This window comes from Anabrus simplex, chromosome 1 (assembly GCF_040414725.1).
Source record: "Anabrus simplex isolate iqAnaSimp1 chromosome 1, ASM4041472v1, whole genome shotgun sequence".
NCBI classification, from domain to species: Eukaryota; Metazoa; Arthropoda; class Insecta; order Orthoptera; family Tettigoniidae; genus Anabrus; species Anabrus simplex.
The window spans coordinates 274,497,160-274,510,457 of NC_090265.1; the positions used below are offsets into that span (position 1 = coordinate 274,497,160).

The 13,298-nt window shown below is 38.6% G+C and overlaps 1 protein-coding gene across 2 annotated transcripts in view; it reads left to right on the top strand.

Moving 5' to 3' along the window:
• The window catches only part of LOC136886855 (rho guanine nucleotide exchange factor 39), a 393,358-nt gene that overhangs the window by 230,198 nt on the left and 149,862 nt on the right, over positions 1-13,298 (top strand). For both annotated transcript variants that reach the window (XM_067159719.2, XM_067159708.2), the window contains exon 8: positions 6,632-6,763. In XM_067159719.2, coding sequence (XP_067015820.2) covers positions 6,632-6,763 — 132 coding nt within the window. The remainder of the gene's footprint in view (positions 1-6,631; positions 6,764-13,298) is intronic.

Consider the following 13,298-nt stretch of genomic DNA (forward strand, 5'->3'; position numbering starts at 1 on the left):
CTCTCGGTCGACGTATACATGCACGTCTTCAAACCCCCAGGACACTTCAGGAGCTCCGACAGGCACTGGTGCAAGAATGGGAGGCTATACCCCAGCAGCTGCTCAACCACTTGATCCAGAGTATGCCAACCCGTGGTTCGGCCAGTGTACGTGTGCATGGTGATCATACCCCATATTGATGTCGGGGTACATGCGCAGGAAACAGTGACGTTTTGTAGCATATGTGTTTTGGGACGGTTTTCTCAACTTATCACCAATACCGTTGACTTACAAGTTCACTGCAATAAGATGGTTGTCAAATAGATGCTGTGTTGATCAAGCTCTTAAATACCTTAGAGAAGCTGTGAAGAATCTACTACCTATGTCAAAATTAAGTGCTTTAGAAGTTATTTTGTCAGATGTTGAACCTTTCCTCAAAAGATTTCAAAGTCAGAAATCTATCGTGCCTTACCTTTTTACATTGCTTGAAGAACTTATGAGAAGCATGATGAGATTTGTTAAGTCTGAAAAGATAGCTGAAGCAAGTACTTCCCAAAAAATAAATTTAGACTTGCAAAATAGTGCCAATCTGCTTTCAGTAGAAAAAGTGGATATTGGTTATGCTGCAAGAGCTTACTCAAACAAGTTGAATGTTCTGAAAAGGAAAAAAAGTTACTTTTAAGAATGAGTTAAAAAATCTCTTGATCACCATGTTTAAAAAAGAGAGAAAAGTCCTCTAAAATCACATTTAGCAAGGGGTCTCACTGCCCTAGACCCTAAAACGATGAGAAATATGAAAATCTCTGGTCTGTAATGAAACTTTGTTTAATTTTATGGCATGGTAATACATTTGTTGAGACAGGCTTTTCTGTCAATAAACATTTACACTAGTCGAAAATCTTCTAGAAGAATCACTTGTATCTCAGAGAATAATTTTTGATAGTGTGAAACACGTTGGTGGTTCAAGGAATGTTACTATCAATAAGAATTTGCTGACCTTGATCTGAACTTCAAGAAGGAGGTATCAGTTATACATGGAAAAAGGAAAAAAAAAGCAATCAGAAGAGGAGAAGAAGAAAATGGAGAAAAGGAAAATTGAATTACAATTGAAAAATTTGGAGCAAAAAGAGAAAAAATTGAAAGAGAAAAGAAGGGTGCCAAAATTGAAAGGAAGATAGTTCTAGGGAACATAAAATGAAAACGGTAATCTTTTTGATAAGTGCTAACTTTTCTTTTTCATTCCTATCTTTACTGACTGACTTGTTTTCAAATTTGAAAACTGTTTTGAATATAGACTTAGACTAATTGGAATTAGTTATATTCACCTACATTACAAACACAAGTAAATTGCTTTTCATCTCAAGAGTGCTTTAAATCCACACGAGTTACTATTAGGCTACTGAAGTTTAATTTTCATGTTATATATGCTATAGTGTACTGTAGTGCACCTTTTACTGTATCACTCTATTAGAAAATAAGTTGATTTTTACTTTGCTTACCAAAATAATTTCTTTTGATACCTTAAATGTAATTCCAATGTTTACTAAACTTGTGTTTTGTATAGTTTGTTTCTTGACATATGCAACTATTTTTGGTCCTTGAAAATACTTTCATTCACATGTTACCTACATACACTACAAATAAATGTTAATTTCTTGTTATTGTAGACAATTTTTAATATCAAGATTGCTGTGGTAAAATAATTTTATTTTTGTATTTGAATTATTCTATTTATAAGTTAGTTGTACTTTGTTCCTTGGAAATGATAAGGTAAAGGTATATGTTACATGTTACCATTAAAATATCTTTTATATGTGAAGTACAATCTATGTAATTGTTTTTCCATAAATAATTGAAAAAAAAGGAAGTGGTGAGATAATTAGGCCAGTTATGAGGATGTTGTAGGCTGGAATTTACTGTTTTGTTACTTGTAAAACATGCTGTTCGGTGAATTCACTTGTCACTCAGTTTTCATAAGTCAGGGAAATTTTTCTTAGTAGGTCACGGAAAGTCAGGGAAACTTGGGAGAACATTTCTGTGGACACTATGCTTGGCAGGTTCAATCCCAACTCAGTTCAGTGGTATTTGAAGGTGCTCACATACATTAGCCTTGTGATGATAGATTTATTGGCACGTAAAAGAACTTGTGAGAAATAAATTCGGGCACCTCAGCGTCTCTAAAACCCATAAAAGTAGTTGGTGAGATGTAAAGTGAATAACTTTTTTTTTTAATGAAACATGCAAATGCAGAACTTCCAGGCCCTATTGATCAGTGCCGGATTAAGGTGTTCGAGGGCTCTGAGCTATTTGAAAATGTGGAGCGCCTTCTTCGTAACATCACGTAAGACTACCATACTGAAGTCGTTATAGAAGTACTTCCACTTAAATTGATGAATAGGGAAATGTTGAAATAGACTACAATTTTTCTCTATTTTTCATGCTAATATTTCATAATGCCAAAACATATTTTACATTTGTCTCATCATCACTATCAAAAAGACATACGAAACAGAACTTACTACGATCTCATTCCCATTATCTTATTGGCATTACATGAATTTAAAATCTAAAATTTAAAACTAAATCAACTTGTAAAAAGCTCCCACAAGGGGTATTATGAGATAACGAAGGACATTGTAGTATTATGACTTGTACTACGTTTTTACAAGTCATAATACTACAATGTCCTTCGTTATATCATTGGCAAACTCATTCCTGCCTGCAGTTAAGTATCGATTATCCGAATGTTGATCAATAGAAATATCGGCTAATAGAAAGTATCCCAGTCAGCAAATTCAAATATCTGCGTTATGTATATCCGCTAGTGCTATGACAAAGTAACGTTTTCTCTGTCCCACGTCAGCAGCCTCACATCCAAAAATACAGAAATATTGTTCAAATGTATTATAATTGTAATCTAGGTCCATCTCGCTAATTGTAACTCTTTTCAACCAAAGCTTACCTATTTTTTACTCCGACGTAGTTAATTTAAAGATAACAATTTCATGATGTTCCGTATTGAACTGTATCACAATTAAGTTGAAATAACAAATAACGTGGTTCAACCTATTCAATACAAGTAAATAAGAAATGTAGTGTTACATTCTTATTTAATTATAAGCAGAAGCGGTACTAGTTTCGACCACCAATCTGGGTCATCATCAGCCGAATAAAAATAGAAAAGCAATGCATAGGAAAACAAGAAATTAAAGGATGAGTCTTTCACAAAAGTAGTTGAAGAAGCAACATAAGATAATGGGGATTCGCACTGCGCGATTTTAAATCATAAAATCTAGAAGAAGTAGGTCAGTCACTTATATGAAGTAAGGCGCAATCTTCTGAAGAGTACGGTAACACAACACATGCAATGTTCGGCACTGTGCCTCAAAGTGTTTACGAGAAAAGGTGAACAGTTAAGTGAGCCAGCCTGCATATACTATCAGGCGCGAGGTCACAACACAATTTAATAAATATGAAGTCCCACAACTGTGTAGATGTCGAAGACCAGTCGCTTGATTGAAGCAAGATGTTAGCTCCTGAAGATCAGTGCAACATACTCAATGCCCTTCATTGTGCTTTCAAATGCCGACGAAACTCAGCGAATAGCTTATTGATCAAGCCTGTAATTGTTTCGGTTGCAAAAATATATACAATACAATTTAATATAATTTAATATAATTGAAGGTTGTAACTATGATCTTCTAGATTCTTTAGAACAGTTGGCATAAAAAACAATTGTGTCAACTGTTCTAAAGAATCTACAAGATCCTAGTTACATACTTCAATTATGTTAAATTGTATTATATATATTTTTGCAACCAAAACAATTGCAGGCTTGATCATTAAGCTATTCAGATCTTCTACTCTTCAGAAGATTGCGCCTTACTTCACATAAGTGACTGACCTTCTACTTCTTCTAGATTTGATGATTTAAAATCACGCAGTGATAATCCCCATTATCTTACATTGCTTCTTTAACTACTTTTGTGAAAGACTCATCCTTTAATTTCTTGTTTTCCTATGCACTGTTTTTCTATTTTTATTCGGCTGATGATGACCCAGATTAGTGGTCGAAACCGGTATCACTTCTGCTTACAATTAAATATTTATGTAGCACTACATTTCTTATTTACTTGTACTGAATAGGTTGAACCACATTATTTCAATTTAATTTCAATGTAGTTAACAGTACTGCCGTTGCCATCAGTGGCGCATGAATCTTCGCTTGTGGCAGGTATTGAAATGAAATGAATGATTGTACAGTTCGCAGTGATGTCTAAAGGAACACGGTCATTTTCTGTTTTTCCGATAAATTAGTGTCTCCGGACGGTAATTGATTCTAGCAGTGATGAAATACTAATGCGGACAGCTGATAAGAAGGAAGGAAGAGTGCGTGTTCGATATTTTGCGAGCGTAAATATTCATATACACTGACTGACAGAGCAAATGCAACACCAAGAAGGAGTGGTCAGAACTTTATGCCAATTGCAGGGTAGACTGACATCACTGAGGCATGCTCATGATGTGAAATGCGCCACTGTGCTGCGCACGTAGCGAACGATAAATGGGACACGGCGTTGGCGAATGGCCCACTTCGTACCGTGATTTCTCAGCCAACAGTCATTGTCGAACGTGTTGTCGTGTGCCACAGGACACGTGTATAGCTAAGAATGCCAGGCCGCCGTCAACGGAGGCATTTCCAGCAGACAGACGACTTTACGAGGGGTATGGTGATCGGGCTGAGAAGGGCAGGTTGGTCGCTTCGTCAAATCGCAGCCGATACCCATAGGGATATGTCCACGGTGCAGCGCCTGTGGCGAAGATGGTTGGCGCGGGGACATTGGCACGTGCGAGGGGTCCAGGCGCAGCCCGAGTGACGTCAGCACGCGAGGATCGGCGCATCCGCCGCCAAGCGGTGGCAGTCCCGCACGCCACGTCAACCGCCATTCTTCAGCATGTGCAAGACACCCTGGCTGTTCCAATATCGACCAGAACAATTTCCCGTCGATTGGTTGAAGGAGGCCTGCACTCCCGGCGTCCGCTCAGAAGACTACCATTGACTCCACAGCATAGACGTGCACGCCTGGCATGGTGCCGGGCTAGAGCGACTTGGATGAGGGAATGGCGGAACGTCGTGTTCTCCGATGAGTCACGCTTCTGTTCTGTCAGTGATAGTCACCGCAGATGAGTGTGGCGTCGGCGTGGAGAAAGGTCAAATCCGGCAGTAACTGTGGAGCGCCCTACCGCTAGACAACGCGGCATCATGGTTTGGGGCGCTATTGCGTATGATTCCACGTCACCTCTAGTGCGTATTCAAGGCACGTTAAATGCCCACCGCTACGTGCAGCATGTGCTGCGGCCGGTGGCACTCCCGTACCTTCAGGGGCTGCCCAATGCTCTGTTTCAGCAGGATAATGCCCGCCCACACACTGCTCGCATCTCCCAACAGGCTCTACGAGGTGTACAGATGCTTCCGTGGCCAGCGTACTCTCCGGATCTCTCACCAATCGAACACGTGTGGGATCTCATTGGACGCCGTTTGCAAACTCTGCCCCAGCCTCGTACGGACGACCAACTGTGGCAAATGGTTGACAGAGAATGGAGAACCATCCCTCAGGACACCATCCGCACTCTTATTGACTCTGTACCTCGACGTGTTTCTGCGTGCATCGCCGCTCGCGGTGGTCCTACATCCTACTGAGTCGATGCTGTGCGCATTGTGTAACCTGCATATCGGTTTGAAATAAACATCAATTATTCGTCCGTGCCGACTCTGTTTTTTCCCCAACTTTCATCCCTTTCGAACCACTCCTTCTTGGTGTTGCATTTGCTCTGTCAGTCAGTGTACATGCATGGAGGTGGATAGAGCAGCAGGCCATTTTATACAATTTTAGGTTGGCATGCGGGACCCGGTGCTGCAGCCCCTTTAGCCCCCCCCGTAATCTAGCCCTGCTAGTGATAACTTACTTACTGGAAAAAGAGATGTAGAATAGAAATATTTTAAAGTTAGATTTTATTTAAAATTAGATTTTGATATAATGTTCCCCTAAGGCCAATGCTATTTTTAACCTCCCATTGGCGCTACAGCCCTGATGAGCCTTGGCCTGCCAAGTGATAGCTGTTCAGTTAAAGGCCTGCAGATTACAAGGTATGGCATGGTCCATGCGACGAATCCTTTCAGCCATTATCCTTGGCTTTGTAGACCCGGGCTGCTATCTTACCATCAGATATTTCCTCACTTGTTTTCATGTAGGCTGAGTGGAGCTCAAATCAGCCCTCTGATACAGATGAAAATCCCTGACCTGGCCATATAACGAACCCGAGGCCTCCCAGTGACAGGCAGGGTCGGCAATGCTTTCATGGGAAGGTAAAATTTTGTGTGATTTTGAAATTGTTTATATTCAGAAATGTGTTCATGAATTGATAGATTCTCAATATGAAGTATGGACAAAATAATTGACTGGTTTTCCCTGTTATAAAAGGGCAAGACAGACATCATGATAATTTTTGTTGTATAACTGTTATAATCTGTTTGTTGACTTTGATATGAAAACCGAGGTTTGAGTGATGCTAAAAAATTCTGTCTGTAAACAACAATATTGATTTTTCTATTCACAGAATGTATGTGACCAATGTGTTTTTCTGTTTTCAGTACCATGAGTCTCGACAAACACTGCGGAAAGATAGCAGTTCGAGGAGACCTATGAGAAGAACTGATATTTTAAAGGAAATAAATCCTTTTCATACTCTGAAGGGAAACAGAAAAAGAAGAATATCTGTTCAGGTGAAGTAACATTTTTGGAGAAGTATCTTAATGCAATTATATTAGTTACATCATTCTTCTGACAGCCATGCAAAATCATATTAGTGCTCTACAGCTATATTACCTTGAAGTGCTCTTGACACATTAAAATTCTGTTTTACTGGTAATATATACTGTACACATTATTATTATTTTGTTCAAACATGATGCATGTTCCAATAGAAATGAGTTGAGATAATCCTTCAATGTAATTTGTCATACAATTTATCAGAAGGTACCACGTCTTTCAGCTGCTGATTCATGGCTTAGTATGAAAGACAAGCCTGTAAATGCATACATCACCATTATAGACCGTTATGCTTTTTAGCATTCAGTCTGCAAGCCTCTGTGAATTTACTAAATGTTGCCACAATCCTCTATTTGCAACTAGTGCTGTGGCCTTATTTAGTTCTATACCTCTTATCTTTAAATCGTTAGAAACCGAGTCTAACCATCGTTGTCTTGGGTCTCCCTCTACTTCTCTTACCCTCCATAACAGAGTCCATTGATGTAAAGGATATGTAAATATCTTCAATACTTCATCTTGTCGGTATATTGAGTTAAAGACATTTTCCTCTGATAGTCTCTTCTTCTCAATCTATTGGTCTGTGAGTATGTCTAGTAGCACAATATTGGTGACATGACAGTGGTTCATAGGAAATTTTGACTGGAAGGAAACCCTGTGACTTTCTCATTACTGATTCTTATAAAATTTAGTAATGTATGCGCAGTAATATCTGTGAAGTAGTTTGTCTTGGAATTGTTCCTATTTTGAGTTATTGAGGGGAAATCTTTTTAATTCCTCCATGTACTTAGGCAACCTTATTACACCTTATGGTAAAATATAAGACAGATATGTTTAAGCATTAATCTCAGCTATTCTGTTGGAACATGCATCTTATTTGAACAAAATAACAACAGTAATAAAAATAATTAGTATAAATAATGAATCAGAAATGTAATATTTTGAGGGCACTTCATGTTAACAAAATCTTTATAATAGAGTTTTGATAATTAAAATCCATTCTGTTATTTATTATCAGCTGTCTTCATCTACACATCAACCAATGCTTCACCATGGTTGCAAAGAAACAGTTTTATTCCTATTGCTTCTCATGTTTGATATTCAAATATTCTAGACATTAATTTTCATGTATCAAGAAGCTGATAACCATGATAAAAATGATTTCATGGTTTGTTCCTGGTGCAACAATAAATTGCATTGAATATTGTGTTCTACAGCTATATTACCTATTCAATTTACTGGTAATATATACTGTACACATTATTATTTTGTTCAAATAAGATGCATGTTCCAGTAGGAATTGAGTTGAGATAATGCTTAAATGTAATGTATATCGTGTAATTTATCAAAACGCATTTTCATGTTGCCTAACTACTGGGAGGAGTTCAAAGTTTTCCTCTCAGCAACTCGAGATAGAAAGAGCCTGAAACAAACTACTTCACGGATGATACTTTGATCTCAGTGCACAAATCATAAGCAAAAACTCGTGGGGATCCCTTGTGAGTGATAATTAAAATTCTAAACTAAAATTAATTGTAAGTTGATAATATTCGCATACACTGACGATCACAATAAAATGTTGCATCCATTTTGTCAGTACACTGGAAACATTGGCTTACAATCCTATTCCTAAGGAGGACAGTGGTAATTTGATGGTTTGGATTTAGTAGACAGTGTCAGAAGAATTCAAAACAGAAGTTTGTAATATTGTGCAAGTGACTGCAGAAAAGTACATCCCTAAGAAAAGATGAGCAAAAAGGCCAAATCCTTTTCTAATGAAGCTTCACATGTAGCAGAAGAAAGAAGGAAGGAAAAAATGAATGTGGGGGGGACAGGTTGAATGTATCCAGACTTAAAACAGTTTCAGAGACTAGCAAGAAGAGACAAGAATCATCATCATCATCATCCTAAACCATCTCCAGTTTCCCGGGTGTGGTATATGAGCCTCCTCCATCTCATCCTGTCCTTGTACCATTCTTCCTCCACCAACTTGTCCCAATCATGACCTCTCAGCATTACATCGCTCTTAACTAAATCTATCCATTTCCTTCGTGGCCTTCCCACGGGTCGTCTTCCTTCTACCTTTCTGTCAAATTCCTTCCTTGCAGTTCTGTTTACTGGCATCCTCTTCATGTGACCAAACCACTTCAGTCTTGATAATTGTCTGAATCTTATTTAGGAGAGAATTGTCTATTCCTACTTCTTCTCTAATTTTCTCATTCCTAATCTTGTCTTTCCTGGTTTTCTGGATCATAGTGCGTAGGAATTTCACTTCAGCTGCCTGAAGTTTGGAATTATCTCTATTGGTCAGTGTTGTGGTTTCGAGACTGTATGTAAGAATTGGGGTATAATAGGACTTGTACAATGTCATTTTTGTTTTTATAGTTATTTGCTCATCCCACAGCAGGTGTCTTACCTGGTGGTAAAATTGTGCTGCCTTATTGATTCGATTGTTCACCTCATGTTTTGCTAGGTTGTCATTTGATATAACGCTACCCAAGTATTTGAAAACTGGAACGCTGTCCAGTTGAGCTTCATTTAACATGACTATTGGTTCTGCTCCTTCCCCATACACTTTCATCACCACCGTCTTGGTCTTGCTGATGTTTAAACCATATTTCTTAAACTCCTCATTCCAGCTTTGTATTCTCTCTCCCAATTCATCTCAAGAAGAGACAAGAATGCTTTCCTCAATTTACAGTGTAAAGACATCGAAGAAAACAACAGACTGAGAAAGAGAAAGGCCTGTGCAGCGAAATTTGAACTATTAAAGGGGGACTCAAAGTAAATGATAAATGATAAAAATGATGGAGCTTACAGAAGCAGAAGAAATTAAAGAAAGATCGAAAGATCGAGCTAGAATAACATAGAGAGGCAGAAGCGCTGTCTGGGTGAAGCTAATAGAACGGACAACCGCCATGTTTCCTGTGGTCATGCAAGCAAGGAGGCATGGCCCTTGTAGAAAATGTGCATTTTAGAATCACTGGGGGAGAATTAAAGACCGTTGCTGAAAGCTTAAAGCATTAAAAATCATAGACTGCGAATACCGCCACTTCATCATATGCGGCACGAGGCCAACACCATGATCAGTTGATTGTACGGTAGTTCAAAATCATCGCACAATGACATACGAATAGGCCTCGAAATCGGAACAAGAGCGTTACCCCGTTTGGCTGTTGTGGTTAAGCGTAAAATACAATAAAAACGGTGGACATAAATATTTATGACAGAAAGGCTTAAAATTATAGGGACCTACAATAGGTTACAACCTCATTCTGATCATATTTTTAAAAGTATTGCATCCCAATGAGTACCGTCTTTCTTTCTTAATCTGTTTACCCTCCAAGGTTGGTTTTTCCCACGTACTTAGCGAGGGATCGTACCTCTGCCACCTGAAGAGCAATGTTCTGGAGCGTGAGACTTTGGGTCTGGGCATACAACTGGGAAAGAAGGCCAGCACCTCACCCAGGCGGCTGCACCTTCTATGCTGAACAGGGGCCTTGTGGGGGTATAGGAATATTGGAAGGGATAGACAAGGAAGAGAGAAGGAAGCGGCCGTAGCCTTAAGTTAGGTACCATCTCGGCATTTGCCTGGAGGAGAAGTGGGAAACCACGAAAAACCACTTCGAGAATGGCTGGGGGTGGGAGTCGAACTCGGCTCTACTCAGTTGACCTCCCGAGGCTGAGTAAACCCTGTTCCAGCCCTTGTACCTCTTTTCAAATTTCGTGGCAGTGCCGGGAATCGAACCCGGGCTTTCGGGGGTGGCAGCTACTCACGCTAACCACTACGCCACAGAGGCGGCCCATGAGTACTGTACCACTATAATTGTTTAATGTAATCATTTGTTATAATATAGGGGGCATATCATGTTTTTTCCATTACCATATCATACTGGGATTACTAACTGAAAGTAAACCTTGAAAGTAGTCCATTATGAAGTGTAACCTAGTTGTAAATACCAATGCAGCTGATATCTACAATAAAGGCTGCATGAATTTCACAAATAGCAGTAAAATACTGTATTTACCATACTTGGTGTACATTTGACCGAAATAGGTGACTTTTCGTAGTTACATTTCCTTGGTGGTGGGCGCTCCATTGTCTTTGTTTGTAAATGTGAATGAAAATTAAATAGGGTTGGAACAGCATTTGCCAGTAATCGCCGTTGGTCATTTATTTCATACATGCACTTATCTTCGAAATGTACAGAGCATAAGCGACTGTATTGAATGGGGTACCATTTATCTCTTTTCGTCCTCACATGGCATTGTTCTGTCAATTCCGTGATCTTTAAAGGAAATCTGAAACATAATCCGACAAATAATTTCCATGGCTATTTGTACTTTCGCTGTGTAAACAATAAAATGGGTTTAATTACAAACAGAAATTACAAAAAGGAATCTCGGCTATCATTCAGTAATACTTACTTAAAATACAATATCCTTGGTTTTATTACTCCGATGTAGTACAACCGTACGCTGAGCATACGGCTGGCATTCTTGAAAGCAAGAATCTCTCTCTTCACTTCTTAAAATGTACAAAAACTTAGGAAATTAAATTGACATACACGATTTTCCTGTCACCTCAACATAATGTTCTTGCGCCAATTCTCCTTGTTTTGACAACTGTTAACATGGCTGAGCCTTATCAACTTGCTTCCGCAGGGAGCGCTGATGTCAGGCATACAGCCCCTCTATGTTATTCTAGTTTGTTGGGAAAGATACATAGATCTTTAAAACAAAGAACTTAAAATCTTTAATAATGATGTTCAAACCATCTTAAATCCAGAGTCAGACATCCTAGAGAGTGAAGCAAAGTGAGCCCTAGGAAACATTGCCAACAATAATGCAAGTGGAGATGACTGAATCAGTACTGAATTATTCAAAGTCTTTAAAGAGGATGCAGTGAAAGTGTTGCACTCAATTTGCCAACAGACAGGAAAAGTTGGTTTACAATCATATTCCTTAGCACAGTGGTAAAGAATGAACATTCACACTTACCTCGTATGCTAAGAAAGTCATGCTCAGAATCGTACACAATTGGATTCAGCAATATGGTAAAGTTGATAATCACTTTACAAAGGAAAAATGTAATATATCCTCTTATTCAATACATGTATGGTATATACTGAATAGGAGGATACATTAAATTTTTCCTTTGTAAAGTGAAAACCATCAATACAGAATGATTCTAATATCTTGTAAAGTTGATATCATGATATGAATAATATTGTGATAGTTTATTTGAGAGTGTATCACAATATTATTGAGCAAGAGAAGAGCTGATATTGTGCAACAATGTACGGTATTTAGCAAGGAGTAACTGCACTGAACATGATGGTGCTTACTGTCAGTAACAAGCGTGATGTCAAGTCTCCAAAGAAAATTATTATAACTACGAAAAATAAGAGGTAAGTGTCTGTGTCACAGTTGCTATACAAAGCCTGTTAAAATGCTAAAGCATTTGACTGTGCGGACCATAACATCATCACATCATTTTTTCATTTGTCTTCTTAGAAACTTGCACGTAGACCAAGAAGCTACAATTAGAACTGAGTATGGGACAAAAAACTGGTTCACAGTCGAGAAAGGAGTACGACAAGGCTGCGTACCTTCCACCTATTTATTTAACCCTGCACCAATTGCATCCTGAGGAACACTATGCTGAATGAATCATAAATCAGAATTAAAATTGTTGGGAGAAAATCTTAGATCTTAGATATGACACCACTCTGAAGGCAGAATCTGAAACACTAAAGGATCTTGTGATTAAGGGGAAAGAGGCGAGTGCTAATGCTCAACATCAAGAAAACCAAAATCATGACGACTGGATCGATAACTTCATGATTTCTTGTACCTAGGTTCGAAGATTTCAGCAGTGGGTTGCGACCATGAGATCGAAAGATGCTTGCTCAAGGACAGGAAGGTGAAGGGTAACCTGGATTCGGTTTCTGAAAATAGAGGCATCACCATAAAAATGAAGATCAGCGTGGTGTAAGCTATGGTTTTCAGAGTTGTAATATATGGGTGCAAGAGCTGGTGTTTAAGGCAATTGTCTTGAAGCCAAATATCTCTGGAAATGTAGTTATATTACAGAACAGAAAGAATAGAGAATCCAGTTTCCAATATTTTGTATTGGACACCAGTTTACGATACAAGCTACAGTAATGGAGATATTCATGAATTTAAATTGTTATTGTTATTGTTATTAGTTATTAGTTATATTTTACACGTAAGTCTGACATATTCAACCCCCCCGCCACAATTCCTTACTCCATACCCAAAAGTGCCCATCGCCTCAAGTTATTAGCAATGGGGTTTGTTGTCATGATTATTTTATAAACGGCAGGACAGCATGGCCGTTAGGCCATATTGATCAGGAAGATTTGATGATTACTGAATAGTGAAGAAGCAATCGCTCAAAGAATGAGAGGAGAAAAAGGAATTGTGAAAAGGATGTTGAAAGCCTAGGCCTCGAATGTCCTAATATCG